Below are 23,864 nucleotides of genomic sequence, written 5' to 3'. Positions count from 1 at the left end.
TCGGGCTCTTCGAGCTGGTCCTGGTTCTAAAAATGCGGGGAAAAATTGACAGGGGATCCCCCGTATTTTTAAAACCAGCACCGGGCTCTGCGCCTGGTGCCAAAAATACGGGGGACAAAAAGAGTAGGGGTCCCCCGTATTTTTAACACCAGCATCGGGCTCCACTAGCTGGACAGATAATGCCACAGCCGGGGGTCACTTTTATGCCGTGCCCTGCGGCCGTGGCATTAAATATCCAACTAGTCACCCCTGGCCGGGGTACCCTGGGGGAGTGGGGACCCCTTCAATCAAGGGGTCCCCCCCCCCCAGCCACCCAAGGGCCAGGGGTGAAGCCCGAGGCTGTCCCCCCCCATCCAATGGGCTGCGGATGGGGGGGCTGATAGCCTTTTGTGATAATAAAAAGATATTGTTTTTTCCAGTAGTACTACAAGTCCCAGCAAGCCTCCCCCGCAAGCTGGTACTTGGAGAACCACAAGTACCAGCATGCGGGAGAAAAACGGGCCCGCTGGTACCTGTAGTACTACTGGGGGAAAAATACCCAAATAAAAACAGGACACACACACCGTCGACAGTAAAACTTTATTTCATACGTCGACACACACATACTTACCTATGTTCACACGCCGACATCGGTCCTCTTCTCCATGTAGAATCCACGGATACCTGAAAAGAAAAGATCAATATACTCACCTCAGCCATGGTCCAGAGATAAATCCACGTACTTGGCAAAAAAACAAACCGAACACCCGCTCCATGCCGGACTGAAAGGGGTCCCATGCTGACACATGGGACACCTTTCCACGAATGAGACCTGTCAGTGACAGCTGTCACAGAAAGGTCTCTAAGCCAATCAGGAAGCGCAACTTCGTTGCGCTCACCTGATTGGCTGTGCGCTGTCTGTACTGTGACAGCACATCGCAAAGCCGCTCCATTACTTTCAATGGTGGGAACTTAGCGGCTAGCGGTAAGGTCACCCGCCGGTCAGCGGCTGACCCCACCGCTACCCGCAAAGTTCCCACCATTGAAAGTAATGGAGCGGCTTTGCGATGTGCTGTCACAGTACAGACAGCGCACAGCCAATCAGGTGAGCGCCACGGAAGTAGCGCTTCCTGATTGGCTGAAGGGACTTCAGTGACAGGAGTCACGTGATGTCCCGGCATTCGGGAGAAAGGGGTCTGATGTGAAAGCATTGGACCCCTTTCTAGTCCGGTATGGAGCGGGTATTTGCGTTTTCTTTTTTTTTTACAAGTACGTGGATTTATCTCTCTGGACGTGGATTTATCTCTGGACGCTGGAAGGTGAGTATCATTTTTTCACAGGTACCCTCGGATCGTCGGAGACCGTGGCAGTCGGCGTGTCAACATAGGTAAGTATGTGTGTGTCGGTAGTGTGTAATAAAGTTTTACTGTCACGGTGTGTGTGTCCCCTGTTTTTTTTGGGGTATTTTTTTCCCAGTAGTACTACAGGTACCAGCGGGCCCGTTTTTCTCCCGCATGCTGGTACTTGTGGTTCTCCAAGTACCAGCTTGCGGAGGAGGCTTGCTGGGACTTGTAGTACTACTGGAAAAAACAATATCTTTTTATTATCACAAAAGGCTATCAGCCCCCCCATCCGCAGCCCATTGGATAGGGGGGGGGACAGCCTCGGGCTTCACCCCTGGCCCTTGGGTGGCTGGGGGGGGGACCCCTTGATTGAAGGGGTCCCCACTCCCCCAGCCAGGGGTGACTAGTTGGATATTTAATGCCACGGCCGCAGGGCACGGCATAAAAGTGACCCCCGGCTGTGGCATTATCTGTCCAGCTAGTGGAGCCCGATGCTGGTGTTAAAAATACGGGGGACCCCTACTCTTTTTGTCCCCCGTATTTTTGGCACCAGCACCAGGCGCAGAGCCCGGTGCTGGTTTTAAAAATACGGGGGATCCCTGGCCAATTTTTCCCCGGATTTTTAGAACCAGGACCAGCTCGATGAGCCCGAGGCTGGTTATGCTTTGGAGGGGGAACCCCACGCCATTTTTTTTTCTGGTTTTTCCCGTTTTTTCCCGTTTTTTAAAATCGCGGCAAAATCCGCCAAATCGGCCGATTTTCGCCCGCGACTCTGGCGAATCCGTTTTTCATTGAAAATGGTGAATTCCGGAAGCCACCTTCCGGAATTCACCTGGCGAATTTAGTCGAATTAAAAAACGGCGAAAAATTGCCGCGATTCGCCGTGAATTGCATATACCCCATGGTCTTCAGCGGTTTGGGGAGAAGGCTCCATGGCTGCAGACATCCTCCTGGTGCGGTGTTTCTCAGCAAAGCCATCATTGTGTGCACAGCAGCTTTCTGGCAGTCAGCACAGTGGCCCGCCCCGGAGCCGCTGTCAGATCCTGTGTCGGTATCCATGGGCAGAAAGGTAGAACCAAGTCTCTAGGACTCCCGTTTGCTACTAAGAACTAGTTACCCAGGGAGTAACTTATCCCTGCTTACACTGCCAGAGGTGCGTCGCTGGGAGACACTAAGTACTGTGACTAGCAACACAAAGAACACACCACACTTACACACATGCTCGCCTGTCACAGCTGACACACAGGAATGATACATCAGGAAAAGAGGAAGTCACACTACACACCATACAGGGTTTTCTTCATGTCCTGACAAAGGCAGCGCTTCTCAAACCTGGTCATTAACAGGCCAGGTTTTAAGGATATCCATTGCTTGCGCACAGGTGAATTAATTAGTACCAAAGTCATTTTGATTTAACCATTTGTGACCAACCACGGATATCCTTAAAACCTGGACTTTCGGGAGCCTTGAACACAAGAGTTTCTGAACCACTGGGCCAACACATTTATTGATGGCTGGGAGTTCAGACTGAAAATACACCTCATCCGTTCCGGTGTATGGCGGCTTCTCTGTGTATAATAATAATGGGAGGATTTACTGCAACAAGCCAGAACCAGTTATATGGGTGCGGAGGGCTGAACAGGACCGAGGGTTATTACAGGTGGGTGGAGGAACTAGAATATATTCTACACACATACAGCATGGAGAGGATCATTCCGCATTGTTGCTAGGAGACAGGAACAGATGAAAGCGCCAAAGTCAGGTTTTTTTTGTTCTTTTAATCTAATTAACAAGAAGGTAGTTGGAACGACAGAACTGAAATGATGGTTTAGGAATGTGGGAGACAACAAATCCAGGTGGAAGACAATAGGACCGACCGTCTCCAGGATGACGTGTGTAAAGGCGGAACAGCGGAGTGCTTTATCAATGGTCTGTAATGTTTACTGTAACACTAGTGATCCTAGGACCAGCGCCACCTGCTGCCAATATGGAGCCTATGCGGCTATAGCTTGCTGTATAAAGGTTAAACATCACCGGCACATAATCTTCCCTTTGTTGGTCTGATGTTTATAATAAAGCGCTGCGAATATACTGGTGCTATGTAAATAACGTTTAATCTTCTCCTCTGATTCGGGACAGATAGGCCTCCCACCCGGCTCTCCGGTACATCTCAGCCGCTTCGTGTCGATTGGCTGCTGACAAGATTCCACGTCCCACAATGATGATGTCAGATCCTCTGCTAGCGATGACCTCATGAGGCGTACGATACTGCTGACCTAAAGCGTCGCCTATAATGGAAACAGGAAAAAAACCTCAGTGAGTGGCCACAAAGGAGGAATAAAAATAGGATTTTAATTACCTACCGGTAAATCCTTTTCTCGTAGTCCATAGAGGATACTGGGGTCCACATTAGTACCATGGGGTATAGACTGGTCCACTAGGAGCCACAGGCATTTTAAGAACTTGATAGTGTGGGCTGGCTAGTCCCTCTCTGCCCCTCCTACCAGACTCAGTCTAGGAAACTATATCCTTTGAGAGAAGGATATAAAAAGGATAGTGGTGAGATTCCGAACCAGCACACACAAACCAGAGGAAAGCCAAGCTAACCAAACTTTAAAACCAGGAACAGCAACCACTGAACCAGCAATACTTAACCAAGTAACAGTGCAGGAAGAAACGAAGCAGTGGGCAGGGGGGCCCAGCATCCTCTACAGACTACGCGAAAAGGATTTACCGGTAGGTAATTAAAATCCTATTTTCTCTTACATCCTAGAGGATACTGGGGTCCACATTAGTACCATAGGGATGTACCAAAGCTCCCAAACCGGGTGGGGGAGTGCTGAGGTTCCTGCAGAACTGATTTACCAAACTGAAGGTCCTCAGAGGCCAAAGTATCGAACTTGTAGAACTTCGCAAACATGTTCGAACCTGACCAAGTAGCAGCTCGGCAGAGCTGTAGAGCAGAGACACCCCGGGCAGCCGCCCAGGAAGAACCCACGACCTAGTAGATTGGGCCTGTACAGATTTTGAACACGGCAAACCTGCCGTGGAATAAGCATGTTGGATAGTGAGCCTGATCCAGCGTGCAATTATCTGCTTTGAAGCAGGACACCCAATTTTATTGGGATCATAGAGAACAAACTGAGTCAGATTTTCTGTGATGAGCTGTCCGCTTCACAAATCTTCAAAGCCCTTACAACATCCAAGGAATTTGAAGTAGTAGAGGTGTCGGTAACCACCGGGACCACAATAGGTTGGTTGATATGTAATGCAGACACCACCTTTGGAAGAAATTGCTGACGAGTTCTCAATTCAGCCCTATCTTCATGAAAAATTAAATATGGGCTTTTGTGAGACAACGCCCACAGCTCCGACACACACCTCGCAGAAGCCAAGACCAACAGCGTGACGGCCTTCCGCGTAAGAAACTTGACGTCAACGTCCTGTAAAGGCTCAAACCAATCAGACTGCAGGAACTGCAACACCACGTTGAGATCCCAAGGTGCTGTAGGAGGCACAAAGGGCGGGTGGATGTGCAGAACTGCCTTCAAAAATGTCTGAATCTCAGGGAGAGAAGCCAATTGTTTCTGGAAGAAAATGAATAAGGTCGAAATCTGGACTTTTAAGGAGCCCATCCATAGGCCCACATCCACATCTGACTGCAGAAAAAGGAGAAAACGTCCCCGTTGACATTCCACCGCAGGAAATCTCCTGTTCTCACACCGAGAGACGTATTTTTTCCAGATACGGTGGGAATGTTTAGACGTTACCCCCTTTCTGGTTGTATCAGGGTTGGAATAACCCTATCCGGGATCCCTTTCTGGGCTAGAATTTGACAATCAACCTCCATGCCGTCAAACGAAGCCGCGGTAAGTCTTGATACACGGATGGCCCCTGTTGGAGAAGGTCCTCACGAAGAGGTAGAGGCCACGGGTACTCTAGGAGCATCTCCAGTAGATCCACATACCAGGCCATTCTTGGCCAGTCCGGGGCAATGAGAATTGCTTGAACCTTTTCCCTTTTTATTGAGAATCTTTGGGATCAATGGGAGTGGTGGAATCACATACACCATCTGGTAGACCCACTGATTGTGGGTCCCTCGACCTGCAACAATACCGATTGAGCTTCTTGTTGAGACAAGAGGCCATCATGTCGATTTGTGGAATTCCCCACCGACGTGTCAAGCACCCGATCACCTCCGGGTGAAGGCCCCACTCTCCTCAGTGGTCTACTCCCGGAATGAAGATTGCAGACAACGCCACAGCGTGCCTTTCTTCCCAGAGGATAATCCTTGTTACCTCTGACATTGATGCTCTGCTCTTCGTTCTGGCCTGTCGGTTTATGTACATTACTGCAGTCACATTGTCCGACTGGACCTGAATGGCTTCATCTTGAAGAAGATGTGATGCCTGTAGACTGGCGTTGTATATGGCCCTTAGTACCAGAAGGTTGATCGGAAGAAAGGCTTCCCGACTTGACCATCCTCCTTGGACCTGTTCCCCCTGGGTGACTGCTCCTCAACCTCTGAGGCTTGCGTCTGTGGTTAGCAGATTCCAATTTTGAATCCAGAACCTCCGGCCTTCGGTCAGGTGTGAAGTCTGAAGCCACCACAGAAGAGAAAGCCTGGATTTTGGCGACAGACGGATCCTCTGGTGCATGTGAAGATGCGATCCGGCCATTTGTCCAACAGATCCGGCTGGAAGGGCCTTGTGTGAAACCTTCCGTACTGCAGCGCCTCGTAAGCTGCCACCATCTTCACCAGAAGGCGAATGCATAGATGCATCGATATCCAGGTTTGTCTTAGAACATCTCGCACCATCGACTGGATCACCAATGCCTTTTCTAACATATCCAGTATCATCCCCAGGAACGGAAGCCTCCGTGTTGGTTCCAGATGAGATTTTGGTAGGTTCAGAATCCACCCGTGATCCTGGAGCAGTCGGGTTGAGAGGGCAATGTTGTCCAACAACCTCTTCCTGGATGGTGGTTTTATTAGCAGTTCATCCAGGTATGGTATGTTCACTCCCTGTTTGCGGAGGAGAAACATCATCTCTGCCATTACCTTGGTGAACACCCGTGGTGCCGTAGAGAGGCCAAATGGCAGGGCCTGGAACTGGTAGTGACAGTCCTCTAAGGCAAACCTTAGATAAGCTTGATGAGGCGGACAAATTGGAATATGAAGGTACGCATCCTTGATATCCAGAGACACCAAGAATTCCCCTTCCTCTAGATCTGAGATCACCGCTCTCAGAGACTCCATCTTGAACTTGAACACCCGTAAGTACGGGTTCAACGACTTGAGAGTTAAAATGGGCCTTAACGAACCGTCCGGTTTCTGAACTACAAACAGGTTGGAATTACAACTCTGACCTTGTAGCTGAAGTGGAACTGGAACAGTGACCCGAGTCTGTACCAGTTTCAGAACTGCTTCCTGTAAAGTCATACTTGCTTCTTGAGAAGCTGGTAAGCATGATTTGAAAAATCTGTGAGGTGGGAGTTCCTGAAACTCCAGTCTGTAGCCCTGGGCTATAAGATCTTTGACCCAGGAATTCTGGCATGATGTTGCCCATATGTGACTGAAGAGTCTCAAAACGGGCTCCCACCTGCCTGTCTTCCAGGCAGTGCGGTCCACCGTCATGCTGAAAGCTTAGAGGAAGCAGAGGGGTTCTGTTCCTGTGGACCTGCAGTTGCTGGTTTTCTGTGTTTACCTCTATTGCCTTTAAAGGCTGTAGAAGAACCTTTGGTTTGTTTCTAAACTTCGCTGTCCGAAAGGACTGCAGAGTTGGAGCAGTGTAGGATTTTCTAGCTGGGGGTGCTGAGGAAGAAAGGTATGTAGACTTACCCACCGTAGCCTTGGATATCCACGTATCCAGCTCATCTTCAAAAAGGGCCTCACCTGTGAAAAGTAGGCTTTCCACGCCTTTCCTGGAATACGCATCTGCAGTCCACTGGCGTACCCACAAGCCCCTGCGTGCTGACACTGCCATGGCAGTGGTGCGTGCGTTGAGTAAACCAATTTCCTTTATGGCCTCCACCATAAAGTTAGCACAATCCTGTATATGTTGTAGGAGTAAAATTATCTCCCCCCTGGATAAGGAATCTAACCCTTCAATTAGATTACCTGACCATTTAGCAATGGCCCTAGAGATCCATGCACAAGCTATAGTGGGTCTCTGGGCCACCCCAGCAGCTGTGTAGAGATTTGAGGGTGGTCTCAATCTTACGGTCTGCAGTATCCTTCAAGGAAGCTGCACCAGGAACAGTTAAAACCACGAGACAGCCTAGAAACCGATGCGTCAACTATCGGTGGGTTTTCCCATTTTTCCTATCATCCTGAGGAAATGGGAAGGATGTAACAGTTTTGGGACCTGAAACTTCTTGTCAGGATTTACCCAAGTTGCTTCAAATAGGGAATTTAATTCCTTAGATGCAGGGAAAGTAACTGAGGATCTCTTTGTCACATTAAAATAAGATTCCTCCTCGTCCTCAGATACCTTATCAGGGATGTGCAGGACCTCTCTAAAAGCTTCTATCAGAGCCTGTATTCCCTGTGACAAAGCTGCATCCCCCCTCCCAAATCCACCTCTGGGTCTGATACATCGTCATCATCGGTATCAGCCTGCATGATTTGGGCCAGGGTACGCTTCTGTGGACAAATGGTAGGGGTCTGAGATGCCGGAATGACCACTGAATCTCTATTTATCAGGTCATCCACAGATGATGTTAAGTATTGCATCTCCTTCTCATTTTGGGATAATTTATTTGAAATATTTGAAATCATCCCTTTTAATGAATCTAACCATACTGGTTCAGATCCAGTAGCCTGAGAATGTGTACTATCCTGAGTACACTGTAGTGATCCCTCAGATTGAGAGAAGCACTTTGCTGTGCATGAAACACATTCCTTTGACATAGTAAATGTAAAAACACACACATACAGTGATGAATAGGTTAAAAGCTCAGTTAACCCACGCAAAACCCCCTAGTGAGACAGAGTATGAGGGAGCCAGCCACACAGCACCCTGACAGCTAATTATATTGTAGCTGGGTTGCAAACTAAGCATTTGTAATTAAGGCTCAGTATTCTAATACTGCTCCCCCCCCCCAACCCTTTGCTATGACCCCCTGGTACCGCTGAGGCAAGCTGGAGTCCTTGTGGAGGGGCTGCGCTTCCCTGCCAGACTGTCTGTGCAGAGCTGCAGAGGGAAAATGGCACTGGTGAGCTGCTGGATTGGCTCATAGTGAAGCCCCGCCCCTGTAATGGCACGTGGTCTTCCCATTTTTTTTTATACTGGCTGAGGGATGTTTGTTGCTTAACAGTGGGTTAGAACCCCTGTAAGCTAGTTTGCCAGTGTGGGTAATCATTAGTGACTTAGCGCGCCCCTCACAGCGGGACACACACACCGCATGTCATCCTGAGCCCCGGAGCGCAGCCTGCATGTCAGCGCTGCGCTCCATACCCTCGTGCCGCCATTGAAGCCGGTGACCCGCTAACCGGGACACCGGCCGTCTACTCACCACTCTTCTGGCTCTGTTAGGGGTGGCGGCGTGCTGCGGGAATGTACGCTCGGCGTGGTGGGGTTTGTGAATAGTTCCCTCAGGAGCTCAGTGTCCTGTCAGCGGGGAACGGGACCATTAACCCGTGAAGAATTTGGGCCGTCCCCCTTCCCTAAGTCCCACGAAGCAGGCAGGCTGGTGCCATCCAGCCCTGCCTGAAAATAACAAACCTAAAATAAGTGCAGAAAACTCTTCAGGAGCTTCCATAAGCGTGACCGGCTCCTCCGGGCACATTTTCTAAACAGAGTCTGGTAGGAGGGTCAGAGGGTGCACTGGCTCACACTTTTAAAGTTCTTAAGTGCCCATGGCTCCTAGTGGACCCGTCTATACCCCATGGTACTAAATGTAACCCCAGTATCCTCTATGACGTAAGAGAAAGGAAGCATTTCTGTAAGAATCATCCTGAGAGTCACAGTATCATGTGGTGGCATTACATGGGGGTGATAGCACCTGATCCCGAGTGCGACACTACAGGTTGTCCCCCACAGCGCACTACTGCCGGATATGGGCGAGATCCCTGCGGATGGGGTGTTTGGTATATGAAGGGAGAAGGTTTGGATAATAAGAATTTACTCACCGGTAATTCTATTTCTCGTAGTCCGTAGTGGATGCTGGGTACTCCGTAAGGACCATGGGGAATAGACGGGCTCCGCAGGAGACTGGGGACTCTTAAAAGAAAGATTAGGTACTATATCTGGTGTGCACTGGCTCCTCCCTCTATGCCCCTCCTCCAGACCTCAGTTAGGGAAACTGTGCCCGGAAGAGATGACATTACAAGGAAAGGATTTGGAATCCAGGGTAAGACTCATACCAGCCACACCAATCACACTGTACAACTCGTGATAACTATACCCAGTTAACAGTATGAACAACAACTGAGCCTCACTCAACAGATGGCTCATAACAATAACCCTTATTGAAGCAATAACTATATACACGTATTGCAGAAAGTCCGCACTTGGGACGGGCTCCCAGCATCCACTACGGACTACGAGAAATAGAATTATCGGTAAGTAAATTCTTATTTTCTCTGACGTCCTAGTGGATGCTGGGGACTCCGTAAGGACCATGGGGATTATACCAAAGCTCCCAAACGGGCGGGAGAGTGCGGATGACTCTGCAGCACCGAATGAGCAAACACAAGGTCCTCCTCAGCCAGGGTATCAAACTTGTAGAATTTTGCAAAAGTGTTTGAACCCGACCAAGTAGCAGCTCTGCAAAGTTGTAAAGCCGAGACCCCTCGGGCAGCCGCCCAAGAAGAGCCCACCTTCCTTGTGGAATGGGCTTTTACTGATTTAGGATGCGGCAGTCCAGCCGCAGAATGCGCAAGCTGAATCGTGCTACAGATCCAGCGAGCGATAGTCTGCTTTGAAGCAGGAGCACCCAGCTTGTTGGGTGCATGCAGGATAAATAGCGAGTCAGTTTTTCTGACTCTAGCCGTCCTGGAAACATTGATTTTCAGGGCCCGGACTACGTCCAGCAACTTGGAATCCTCCAAGTCCCTAGTAGCCGCAGGCACCACAATAGGTTGGTTCAAATGAAACGCCGATACCACCTTTGGGAGAAATTGGGGACGAGTCCTCAATTCCGCCCTGTCCATATGGAAAATCAGATATGGGCTTTTACACGATAAAGCCGCCAATTCTGACACACGCCTAGCCGAAGCCAAGGCCAACAGCATGACCACCTTCCAGGTGAGATACTTCAACTCCACGGTTTTAAGTGGCTCAAACCAATGTGATTTAAGGAAATCCAACACAACGTTGAGATCCCAAGGTGCCACTGGAGGCACAAAAGGGGGCTGAATATGCAGCACTCCCTTGACAAATGTCTGAACTTCAGGCAGTGAAGCCAGTTCTTTTTGAAATTCCTCTGTAGGGGCCTTCCTGGCCTCACACCAAGCAACATATTTACGCCATATGCGGTGATAATGTTTTGCTGTCACATCCTTCCTAGCTTTTATCAGCGTAGGAATTACTTCATGTGGAATGCCTTTTTCCGTTAGGATCCGGCGTTCAACCGCCATGCCGTCAAACGCAGCCGCGGTAAGTCTTGGAACAGACAGGGCCCCTGTTGTAACAGGTCCTGTCTGAGAGGCAGAGGCCATGGGTCCTCTGAGATCATTTCTTGTAGTTCTGGGTACCAAGTTCTTCTTGGCCAATCCGGAACGATCAGTATTGTTCTTACTCCTCTCCTTCTTACTATCCTCAGTACCTTGGGTATGAGAGGAAGAGGAGGGAACACATAAACCGACTGGTACACCCACGGTGTCACTAGTGCGTCTACAGCTATCGCCTGAGGGTCCCTTGACCTGGCGCAATATCTTTTTAGCTTTTTGTTGAGGCGCGATGCCATCATGTCCACCTGTGGCCGTTCCCAACGATTTACAATCAGTGTGAAGACTTCTGGATGAAGTCCCCACTCTCCCGTATGAGATTGTGTCTGCTGAGGAAGTCTGCTTCCCAGTTGTCCACTCCCGGAATAAACACTGCTGACAGTGCCAGTACGTGATTCTCCGCCCATCGAAGAATCCTTGTGGCTTCTGCCATCGCCATCCTGCTTCTTGTGCCGCCCTGGAGGTTTACATGGGCGACCGCCGTGATGTTGTCTGACTGAATCAGCACCGGTAGGTTTTGAAGCAGGGGTTCCGCTTGACTCAGGGCGTTGTAAATGGTCCTTAGTTCCAGAATATTTATGTGTAGGGAAGTCTCCTGACTTGACCACTGTCCTTTGAAGTTTCTTCCCCGAGTGACTGCCCCCCAACCTCGGAGGCTTGCATCCGTGGTCACCAGGACCCAGTCCTGTATGCCGAATCTGCGGCCCTCGAGAAGATGGGCACTCTGCCGCCACCACAGTAGAGACACCCTGGCCCTCGGGGACAGGGTGAGCAACCGATGCATCTGAAGATGCGATCCGGACCATTTGTCCAACCGATCCCACTGAAAGATCCTTGCATGGAACCTGCCAAAGGGAATTGCTTCGTAAGAAGCCACCATCTTTCCCAGGACTTGCGTGCAGTGATGCACCGACACCTGTTTTGGTTTCAGGAGATTCCTGACCAGAGATGACAATTCCTGGGCCTTCTCCGCAGGGAGTAACACCTTCTTTTGTTCTGTATCCAGGATCATGCCCAAGAACAATAGACGTGTCGCAGGAATCAGCTGCGACTTTGGTATGTTCAGAATCCAACCGTGTTGTTGCAGCACTTCCCGAGCTAGTGCTACGCTGGCTAACAACTGTTCCTTGGACCTCGCCTTTATCAGGAGATCGTCCAAGTACGGGATAATTATAACTCCCTTCCTTCGAAGGAGTATCATCATTTCGGCCATTACCTTGGTAAATACCCTTGGTGCCGTTGAGAGACCAAGCGGCAACGTCTGGAATTGGTGATGACAGTCCTGTACCACAAACCTGAGGTACTCCTGGTGAGGTGGATGAATGGGGACATGCAGGTATGCATCCTTGATGTCCAATGATACCATAAAATCCCCCTCTTCCAGGCTTGCGATAACCGCCCTGAGCGATTCCATTTTGAACTTGAACTTCCTCAGATAAGTGTTCAAGGATTTTAAATTTTGAATGGGTCTCACCGAACAGTCTGTTCCATTGTGGAATAGTAACCCCGTCCCTGTTGAAGGAGGGGAACCTTGATTATCACGTGCTGAAGGTACAGCTTGTGAATAGCCGCCCGCACTACCTCCCTTTCCCTGGGAGCAGTTGGCAAAGCTGATTTGAGGTAACGGCGAGGGGGAGTCGCCTCGAACTCCAACATGTATCCCTGAGATACCACTTGTAGGGCCCAGGGATACACCTGTGAGCGAACCCACTGGTTGCTGAAGTTCCAGAGACGGGCCCCCACCGCACCGGGCTCCGCCTGTGGAGCCCCAGCGTCATGCGGTGGACTTAGAGGAAGCGGGGGAGGACTTTTGTTCCTGGGAACTGGCTGTCTGATGCAGCTTCTTTCCTCTACCCCTGCCTCTGGGCAGAAAGGAAGCGCCTCTGACACGCTTGCCTTTCTGAGGCCGAAAGGACTGTACCTGATAATACGGTGCTTTCTTTGGTTGTGAGGGAACGTGGGGTAGAAAAGTTGATTTTCCAGCTATTGCTGTGGATACCAGGTCCGAGAGACCATCCCCAAACAGTTCCTCACCCTTATAAGGCAAAACCTCCATGTGCCTTTTAGAATCAGCATCACATGTCCACTGCCGAGTCCATAATACTTTCCTGGCAGAAATGGACATTGCATTAATTCCCAATGCCAGTCGGCAAATATCCCTCTGTGCATCTCTCATATATAAGACTACGTCCTTTATATGGTCTATGGTTAGCAAAATAGTGTCCCTGTCGAGTGTATCAATGTTATCTGACAGGGTGTCGGACCAAGCTGCTGCAGCACTACACATCCATGCTGACGCAATAGCAGGTCTCAGTATAGTACCCGAGTGTGTATATACAGACTTCAGGATAGCTTCCTGCTTTCTATCTGCAGGCTCCTTTAAGGCGGCCGTATCCTGAGACGGCAGTGCCACCTTTTTTGATAAGCGTGTGAGCGCTTTGTCCACCTTAGGGGATGTTTCCCAACGTAGCCTATCCGTTGGCGGGAAAAGGTACGCCATCAGTAACTTCTTAGGAATTACCAGTTTTTTTATCAGGGGAACACCACGCTTCTTCACACAATTCATTTAACTCCTCAGATGGGGGAAAAGTCACTGGAAGCTTTTTCTCCCCAAACATAATACCCTTTTTAACGGTAACGGGGTCAGTGTCAGAAATGTTCAATACATATTTCATTGCCGTAATCATGCATCGGATGGCCCTTGTGGACTGTACATTTGTCTCATCCTCGTCGACACTGGAGTCAGACTCCGTGTCGACATCTGTGTCTGCCATCTGAGGTAGCGGGCGTTTTTGAGCCCCTGATGGCCTCTGAGACGCCTGGGCAGGCACGGGCTGAGATGCCGGCTGTCCCAAGGCTGTCACGTCATCCAACCTTTTATGTATTGAGTTGACACTGTTGGTTAAAACCTTCCACATATCCATCCACTCCGGTGTCGGCCCCGTAGGGGGCGACATCACACTTATCGGCTCTTGCTCCGCCTCCACGTAACCCTCCTCATCAAACATGTCGACACAGCCGTACCGACACACCGCACACACACAGGGAATGCTCTGACTGAGGACAGGACCCCACAAAGTCCTTTGGGGAGATAGAGAGAGAGTATGCCAGCACACACCAGAGCGCTATATAACCAGGGATTTACACTAAAGTGAGTGATTTTTCCCTATAGCAGCTTATTATACACAGTTTGCGCCTAAATTTAGTGCCCCCCCTCTCTTTTTTACCCTTGAAGCCTGGAAACTGCAGGGGAGAGCCTGGGGAGCTGCCTTGCAGCGGAGCTGTGAAGAGAAAATGGCGCCGGTGTGCTGAGGAAGATAGCCCCGCCCCTTTCTCGGCGGACTTCTCCCGCATTTTGATATGCTTTATGGCGGGGGATTATGCACATATACAGTTTATTAGCTGTATTATGTGCTATTTAGCCATGTAAGGTAATCTAATTGCTGCCCAGGGCGCCCCCCCCCAGCGCCCTGCACCCATCAGTGACCGGAGTGTGTGGTGTGCTGTGGGAGCAATAACGCACAGCTGCAGTGCTGTGCGCTACCTTAATGAAGACCGGAGTCTTCAGCCACCGATTTTCAACTTCTCTTCGGTTCTTCTGGCTCTGCAAGGGGCACGGCGGCGCGGCTCCGGACGACCGAGGACTGGGCCTGTGTTCGATCCCTCTGGAGCTAATGGTGTCCAGTAGCCTAAGAAGCCCAAGCTAGCTGCAAGCAGGTAGGTTCGCTTCTCTCCCCTCAGTCCCACGTAGCAGTGAGTCTGTTGCCAGCAGATCTCACTGAAAATAAAAAACCTAACATACTTTCTTTCTAGGAAGCTCAGGAGAGCCCCTAGAGTGCATCCAGCTCTGGCCGGGCACAGATTCTAACTGAGGTCTGGAGGAGGGGCATAGAGGGAGGAGCCAGTGCACACCAGATATAGTACCTAATCTTTCTTTTAAGAGTGTCCAGTCTCCTGCGGAGCCCGTCTATTCCCCATGGTCCTTACGGAGTACCCAGCATCCACTAGGACGTCAGAGAAAATAAGAATTTACTCACCGGTAATTCTATTTCTCGTAGTCCGTAGTGGATGCTGGGGACTCCGTAAGGACCATGGGGAATAGACGGGCTCCGCAGGAGACTGGGCACTCTCTAAGAAAGATTTGGTGCTATCTGGTGTGCACTGGCTCCTCCCTCTATGCCCCTCCTCCAGACCTCAGTTAGGATACTGTGCCCGGAAGAGCTGACACAATAAGGAAGGATTTTGAATCCCGGTTAAGACTCATACCAGCCACACCAATCACACCGTATAACTCGTGATATTATACCCAGTTAACAGTATGAAATATAACTGAGCCTCTCAACAGATGGCTCAACAATAACCCTTTAGTTAGGCAATAACTATATACAAGTATTGCAGACAATCCGCACTTGGGATGGGCGCCCAGCATCCACTACGGACTACGAGAAATAGAATTACCGGTGAGTAAATTCTTATTTTCTCTGACGTCCTAGTGGATGCTGGGGACTCCGTAAGGACCATGGGGATTATACCAAAGCTCCCAAACGGGCGGGAGAGTGCGGATGACTCTGCAGCACCGAATGAGAGAACTCAAGGTCCTCCTCAGCCAGGGTATCAAATTTGTAGAATTTAGCAAACGTGTTTGCCCCTGACCAAGTTGCAGCTCGGCAAAGTTGTAAAGCCGAGACCCCTCGGACAGCCGCCCAAGATGAGCCCACCTTCCTCGTGGAATGGGCTTTCACTGATTTAGGAGAATGCGCCAGCTGAATTGTGCTACAAATCCAGCGAGCAATAGTCTGCTTAGAAGCAGGAGCACCTAGTTTGTTGGGTGCATACAGGATAAAAAGCGAGTCAGTTTTCCTGACTCCAGCCGTCCTGGAAACATAAATTTTCAAGGCCCTGACTACGTCCAATAACTTGGAATCCTCCAAGTCCCTAGTAGCCGCAGGCACCACAATAGGTTGGTTCAAGTGAAAAGCTGATACTACCTTAGGGAGAAACTGGGGACGAGTCCTCAATTCTGCCCTATCCATATGGAAAATCAGATAAGGGCTTTTACATGACAAAGCCGCCAATTCTGACACACGCCTGGCCGAAGCCAAGGCCAATAACATGACCACTTTCCACGTGAGATATTTCATATCCACAGTTTTAAGTGGTTCAAACCAATGTGATTTTAGGAAACTCAACACCACATTGAGATCCCAAGGTGCCACAGGAGGCACAAAAGGGGGCTAAATATGAAGCACTCCCTTTACAAAAGTCTGAACTTCAGGCAGTGAAGCCAGTTCTTTCTGGAAGAAAATCGACAGAGCCGAAATCTGGACCTTAATGGAACCCAATTTTAGGCCCATAGTCACTCCCGACTGTAGGAAGTGCAGAAAACGACCCAGCTGAAATTCCTCTGTAGGGGCCTTCCTGGCCTCACACCACGCAACATATTTTCGCCAAATGCGGTGATAATGGTTTGCGGTTACTTCTTTCCTGGCTTTTATCAGCGTAGGAATGACTTCCTCCGGAATGACCTTTTCCTTTAGGATCCGGAATTCAACCGCCATGCCGTCAAACGCAGCCGCGGTAAGTCTTGGAACAGACAGGGCCCCTGCTGTAGCAGATCCTGTCTGAGCGGTAGAGGCCATGGGTCCTCTGACAACATTTCTTGAAGTTCTGGGTACCAAGCTCTTCTTGGCCAATCCGGAACCACGAGTATCGTTCTTACTCCTCGCCTTATTATTCTCAGTACCTTTGGTATGAGAGGCAGAGGAGGGAACACATAAACCGACTGGTACACCCACGGTGTCACTAGAGCATCCACAGCTATTGCCTGAGGGTCCCTTGACCTGGCACAATATCTCTCTAGTTTTTTGTTGAGGCGGGACGCCATCATGTCCACCTGTGGCCTTTCCCAACGGTTTACCAACAGTAGGAAGACTTCTAGATGAAGTCCCCACTCTCCCGGGTGTAGTGTCTGCTGAGGAAGTCTGCTTCCCAGTTGTCCACTCCCGGAATGAACACTGCTGACAGTGCTAGTACGTGATTTTCCGCCCATCGGAGAATCCTTGTGGCTTCTGCCATCGCCATCCTGCTTCTTGTGCCGCCCTGTCGGTTTACATGGGCGACTGCCGTGATGTTGTCTGATTGGATCAGAACCGGCTGGTTTTGAAGCAGGGGCCTTGCCTGACTTTGGGCATTGTAAATGGCCCTCAGTTCCAGAATATTTATGTGTAGGGACGACTCCTGACTTGACCAAAGTCCCTGGAAATTTCTTCCCTGTGTGACTGCGCCCCAGCCTCGAAGGCTGGCATCCGTGGTCACCAGGACCCAGTCCTGTATGCCGAATCTGCGGCCCTCTAGAAGATGAGCACTCTGCAGCCACCACAGTAGAGACACCCTGGTCCTTGGAGACAGGGTTATCAGTTGATGCATCTGAAGATGCGATCCTGACCACTTGTCCAAGAGGTCCCACTGGAAGGTCCTTGCATGGAACCTGCCGAATGGAATTGCTTCGTATGTAGCCACCATTTTTCCCAGGACTCGTGTGCAGTGATGCACCGATACCCGTTTTGGTTTTAGGAGGTCTCTGACTAGAGATGACAGCTCCTTGGCTTTCTCCTGCGGGAGAAACACTTTTTTCTGTTCTGTGTCTAGAATCATCCCCAGGAACAGTAAGCGTGTGGAAGGAACCAGTTGTGACTTTGGAATGTTTAGAATCCAGCCATGCTGTTGTAGCACTTCCCGAGATAGTGCTACTCCGACCAGTAACTGCTCCCTGTACCTCGCCTTTATAAGGAGATCATCCAAGTACGGGATAATTAAAACTCCCTTTTTTCGAAGGAGTATCATAATTTCTGCCATTACCTTGATAAAACACCCTCGGTGCCGTGGACAGTCCAAACGGTAGTGTCTGGAATTGGTAATGGCAATCCTGTACCACAAATCTGAGGTACTCCTGGTGAGGAAGGTAAATTGGGACATGCAGGTAAGCATCCTTGATGTCCAGGGATACCATGTAATCCCCCTCGTCCAGGCTTGCAATAACCGCCCTGAGCGATTCCATCTTGAACTTGAATTTTTTTATGTATGTGTTCAAGGATTTCAAATTTAAAATGGGTCTCACCGAACCGTCCGGTTTCGGTACCACAAACAGTGTGGAATAGTAACCCCGTCCTTGTTGAAGTAGGGGTACCTTGACTATCACCTGCTGGGAATACAGCTTGTGAATTGCCTCTAGTACAGCCTCCCTGCCCGAGGGAGTTGTCGGTAAGGCCGATTTGAGGAAACGGCGGGGGGGAGGCGCCTCGAATTCCAGCTTGTACCCCTGAGATACTACTTGAAGGATCCAGGGATCCACCTGTGAGCGAAGCCACTGATCGCTGAAATTTTTGAGGCGGCCCCCCACCGTACCTGGCTCCGCCTGTGGAGCCCCACCGTCATGCGGCGGATTTGGAAGAAGCGGGGGAGGACTTTTGTTCCTGGGAACCTGCTGCGTGTTGCAGCTTTTTTCCCCTTCCTCTGCCTCTGGACAGAAAGGACCCGCCTTTTCCCCGCCTGTTTTTCTGGGGTCGAAAGGACTGTACCTGATAATACGGCGCTTTCTTAGGCTGTGAGGGGACATGGGGCAAAAATGCTGACTTCCCAGCTGTTGCTGTGGAAACAAGGTCTGAGAGACCATCCCCGAATAACTCCTCACCCTTATAAGGCAAAACTTCCATGTGCCTTTTAGAATCTGCATCCCCTGTCCACTGCCGAGTCCATAAGCCTCTCCTAGCAGAAATGGACAATGCACTTATTCTAGATGCCAGCCGGCAGATCTCCCTCTGTGCATCTCTCATGTACAAGACTGAGTCTTTTATATGCTCTACGGTTAGCAATATAGTGTCCCTGTCTAGGGTGTCAATATTTTCCGACAGGGAATCTGACCAAGCAGCAGCAGCACTGCACATCCACGCTGAAGCAATAGCTGGTCTCAGTATAACACCAGTGTGTGTATATATAGACTTTAGGATAGCCTCCTGCTTTCTATCAGCAGGTTCCTTTAGGGCGGCCGTATCCGGAGACGGTAGTGCCACCTTTTTAGACAAACGTGTGAGCGCTTTATCCACCCTAGGGGGAGTTTCCCAACGTGACCTATCCTCTGGCGAGAAAGGGAACGCCATTAGTAATTTTTTTGAAATCACCAATTTTTTATCGGGGAAAGCCCACGCTTCTTCACACACTTCATTTAATTCTTCAGATGGGGGAAAAACTATTGGTAGTTTTTTCTCCCCAAACATAATACCCTTTTTTGAGGTACCTGGGTTTATATCAGAAATGTGTAATACCTCTTTCATTGCCTCAATTATGCAACGAATGGCCCTAGTGGACATTAAATTTGACTCATCGTCGTCGACACTGGTATCAGTATCCGTGTCGACATCTGTGTCTGCCATCTGAGGTAGTGGGCGTTTCAGAGCCCCTGATGGCCTTTGAATTGTCTGGGCAGGCACGAGCTGAGAAGCCGGCTGTCCCGCATTTGGCATGTCGTCAAATTTTTTATGTAAGGAGTCGACACTTGCACGTAATTCCTTCCATAAGTCCATCCACTCAGGTGTCTGCCCTGCAGGGGGTGACATCACATTTATAGGCATCTGCTCCGCCTCCACATAAGCCTCCTTATCAAACATGTCGACACAGCCGTACCGACACACCGCACACACACAGGGAATGCTCTTAAAGGAGACAGGACCCCACAAAAGCCCTTTGGGGAGACAGAGAGAGAGTATGCCAGCACACACCAGAGCGCTATATAATGCAGGGACTAACTGAATTATGTCCCCTATAGCTGCTATAATATTTACTGCGCCTAATTTTAGTGCCCCCCTCTCTTTTTTACCCTTTTCTGTAGTGTAGACTGCAGGGGAGAGTCAGGGAGCTTCCTTCCAGCGGAACTGTGAGGGAGAAATGGCGCCAGTGTGCTGAGGGAGATGGCTCCGCCCCTTTTTCGGCAGACTTTTCTCCCGCTTTTTTCTGTATTTTGGCAGGGGTAATTACCACATATATAGCCTCTGGGGCTATATATTGTGGTTATTTTGCCAGCCAAGGTGATTTTATTGCTGCTCAGGGCGCCCCCCCCCCCCCCCCCCCAGCGCCCTGCACCCTCATTGACCGGAGTGTGAGGTGTACATGAGGAGCAATGGCGCACAGCTGCAGTGCTGTGCGCTACCTTGGAGTAGACAGAAGTCTTCTGCCGCCGATTTTCCGGACCCTCTTCTTGCTTCTGGCTCTGTAAGGGGGACGGCGGCGCGGCTCCGGGAACGAACACCAAGGACGGGTCCTGCGGTCGATCCCTCTGGAGCGAATGGTGTCCAGTAGCCTAAGAAGCCCAAGCTAGCTGCAAGCAGGTAGGTTCGCTTCTTCTCCCCTTAGTCCCTCGCTGCAGTGAGTCTGTTGCCAGCAGATCTCACTGTAAAATAAAAAACCTAAATATACTTTCTTTCTAGGAGCTCAGGAGAGCCCCTAGTGTGCATCCAGCTCAGCCGGGCACAAGATTCTAACTGAGGTCTGGAGGAGGGGCATAGAGGGAGGAGCCAGTGCACACCAGGTAGTACCAAATCTTTCTTATAGAGTGCCCAGTCTCCTGCGGAGCCCGTCTATTCCCCATGGTCCTTACGGAGTGCCCAGCATCCACTAGGACGTCAGAGAAAAGGGGTTATATCCGCACCTTGTACTGTGACAACACGCACTGATTCTCTAGAAACTTCTTGGAGGGTTTGGTTTAATCTGATGTTAGGTCAGTAGGCGATACGCTCTCTTTTCATTACACCGGTGGCTCCCAGGTGTGGTCCTTCAGGCACCCTAACAGTCCAGGTTATAAGGATATCTATAGCGGAGCACAGATGGTATACTCACACTGACTTGGGTAGTAATTAAGTCACCTGTGCTTTAACATGGATATCTGTAAAACCTGGACTGTTACGTGCCTCGAGGACTGCGCTCGGGAACCACTGCATTAAAACAAACAGCGGAACCTTTCTTTACACAAGTCACTCAGAAGTTGCTCAGCACATGTAGTGTTAGGCAGCCAGTCATAGACCCCAAGTCACCGACTTGGATCAAAAAATCCCCTGCAGCAGTAATGCATTACATAGCAGGTGGGACTACCGCGTCTGCAGGTTACTCAGGGGCAGATGTATTAAGCCTGGAGAATTGATAAAGCAGTGATAAGTGCAGGGTGATAACGCACCAGCCAATCAGCTCCAATATGTAAATTTACATATTGGAGCTGATTGGCTGGTGCGTTATCACCTTGCACTTATCACTGCTTTATCTCTTCTCCAGGCTTAATACATCTGCCCCTCAGCGCTGTGCTGACCATTCAGCATTCCCAGGGTTTCATCTCAGAGAGATTCTGTCTGTATAAGACCCCAACTGCTACGGTATTACGGGAACAAGAAGCTATCTATCTATCTATATCTTTCTTTTTAGGGGCCAATTCAATTGTGGCGCGCCCCATCTGCTGGTCATCTAAAGTAATAGATGTCTATCAGCGCTATTCAATTGTTGCTCCGATAGTTGCCGATTATCTGCGGCGCACACACTTTTTTCACAGGCTCCGGAGGTGCGAGTACAAATGTGATTAAAGTCTGTCGTTTGGGCGACCATACTTGGACTTTTAGACGCGCAAACGGCAACTTTTGATGGGTTCGGCCGCTTTGCGCAGCTAAACCTGGAGCCTTCAGCAGAGTAAAATGCTAATGGCCGTCTGATTGGAGCAAGAACTGAATAGCTCCGATAGACGCCCATTAGCACAGACAACCAGCGAGAGGGGGGTCCAACAACTGAATCTGCCCCATAAAGTCCTAAGAAGATTTATCCATAGAGGGAAAAGTAACAGAGGGACGTTCCAGCGGCTCTGTACAAACTCAGCCGGGGAGAAAGCGGTCAGGAGAACATTGTAGGGTGGGTGGAGTGACCCCAGCTAGTTGTATCTGACATGAAGGGGACCCATGGAATGGCGCGCAGGCAGACGCGGCTCATGTGATTACATACTCTCAGCACGCTCAGGGTCACATAAGACATGCTGGACGACCATGGTCGCTGTGCCTTATGCTCCCTCCTCTCGTGTCCTGGCCGGAGGTGACCGCACTCAGCACTCCCCCCATAGAGTCTCTCTCCAGACCAGAAGCCGCTCAGTCACCAGATGTCACCCAGACTGAGCACAGATGGGATATTCATAGACAACCCCTGAGCTCGGTGACTTACTTGTGGTTCTGCGTCCTCCGGTAGATGCTGGGCGACCCAGTGACCCCAACACCTACTGGCTTTATACTGGTATTTAACCCCCACTCACCTCCCCGCCAGTGCTGTGCAATGAGTAGGAAAGTTTAATTACAGGTTAAAGTCCGCAGCAACTCAAATGACCTTTCACAGAACCTATGGCAGCAGGTAGTGAGCAACCATTGAATCATTTTCTGAAGAAACAAATCAGTACGGCTATTAGAGAAAGCTAAGAAACTGTGACCCTGTAACGATCACAAAATGCTGATACAGAAGTGTCCCCTTCTAGCCATGCCGTGGCGTGACTTTGTAGCGCAGAGCATCTTTACCGTGTGACTGTTTCCCATTAAGATGCATCTTATTCGCAGAATGACACGGACACGACACACAAATAGCTCTTGCTGATTAAAGTGATATGCGGCATGCCTATATTGCGTGTGCGGCCGGACCTGTATCTGTGTCAGGGGCAGTTTCACATGCAGATACAGCCGCAGTCACACACAGAATATAGGTGTGCCGCATATCGGATTAATCAGCGGAGTCTGCTTGTGCCTCTTAATTGTATAGCAATGCAAATAAGAAGCGTTTTTGGCAAAAAAAAAATGCTGGAAGATAACAGAATTGCGCAGGACCCGTCAGCTCACTGGCACCCGGCATCTCCTGTGTGGCGTGTTGAGGATACATGTATGAGGACATATCTGTATATGGTTTATCCCGGTTAGGATTATTCCATGTTACATGCATCCCAAGACCGTGGCCAAGTAACTCCACATTCTGGGTTGTTATTTGGGGGTAGGGGGGTCTCTGCCATCTCCACTCGTGGGCCGCAGTGTCCCACGGGTGGAAAAAGTTGCAGTTTAGCACTCACCACCAGGTGAATAAAATTGATGAGTACAAGATGAGCGCGGCCGGGTTGCCGGTGGTCAGAATACAGACCGCGTCATAACACTGGCTGGAATACAGACAGGGGGGAGGTAAGTATACTTTCCTCCCCCCAATGGCCCCCCTAAGCCTAACCGTCCCTACCCGTAGCCTAAACATAACCCTTCACCACCCACCTCGCAGCATAAGACTAACCCTCCCCATTGGCGCCTGAACCTTACTTCCCTCCCCTTCCGTAGCCTAAACCTGACCCTCCACCCACCCCCCCCCCAGCCTAAACCTACCCCTCCTCCCAGCCACACCCCTTTTGGGCACTTCTGCACGTGCTCAGTTTCCCACACGGCGCCATGCCCACTCTTCGCCCTAGATTGAACGCAATATGAAATAACTGGATAACGTTCCTCACCTCCGGCCTGCAGCTGGACTCCGGGGGTCAGGTGGAGATACTCCGGTCTCTCACTCACTTTTCCACCAGAAATAAAGCCAAACACAAAGGCCGGGTGACCCTCCGCCAGCGCCACCTGAACAAGAGAGAAATGGGAGCGTGTACAGCTTATTACACATCTTACACACAACACCTACAGTCCAGTATAATGTGGGAGCACTCACACTCCCTCAGGCCAGGGCCCAAATATGTCATTATTCCCATAGGGATACACACTGATCACCGAGTCTCACCTGAAGACCAGATCTCTCCACTGCAGCCCTTTCCCAATCCCCCAGTGTATATC

At 50.1% G+C, this 23,864-nt stretch overlaps 1 protein-coding gene across 3 annotated transcripts in view; it reads right to left on the bottom strand.

Annotated features, from left to right (window-relative positions):
• Positions 1 to 2,810: 2,810 nt before the first annotated feature.
• Positions 2,811 to 23,864, bottom strand: part of UMPS (uridine monophosphate synthetase) — a 36,060-nt gene continuing 15,006 nt past the window's right edge. For all 3 annotated transcript variants that reach the window (XM_063932765.1, XM_063932764.1, XM_063932766.1), the window contains exons 5-6: positions 23,540 to 23,654; positions 2,811 to 3,610 (exon numbers count right to left, since the gene is read on the bottom strand). In XM_063932765.1, coding sequence (XP_063788835.1) covers positions 3,435 to 3,610; positions 23,540 to 23,654 — 291 coding nt within the window. In that variant the 3' untranslated portion in view covers positions 2,811 to 3,434. The remainder of the gene's footprint in view (positions 3,611 to 23,539; positions 23,655 to 23,864) is intronic.

This window comes from Pseudophryne corroboree, chromosome 7 (assembly GCF_028390025.1).
Source record: "Pseudophryne corroboree isolate aPseCor3 chromosome 7, aPseCor3.hap2, whole genome shotgun sequence".
NCBI lineage: Eukaryota > Metazoa > Chordata > Amphibia > Anura > Myobatrachidae > Pseudophryne > Pseudophryne corroboree.
The sequence above is the reverse complement of the archived record's forward strand: the minus strand, read 5'-3'. Positions and strand labels throughout refer to the sequence as shown.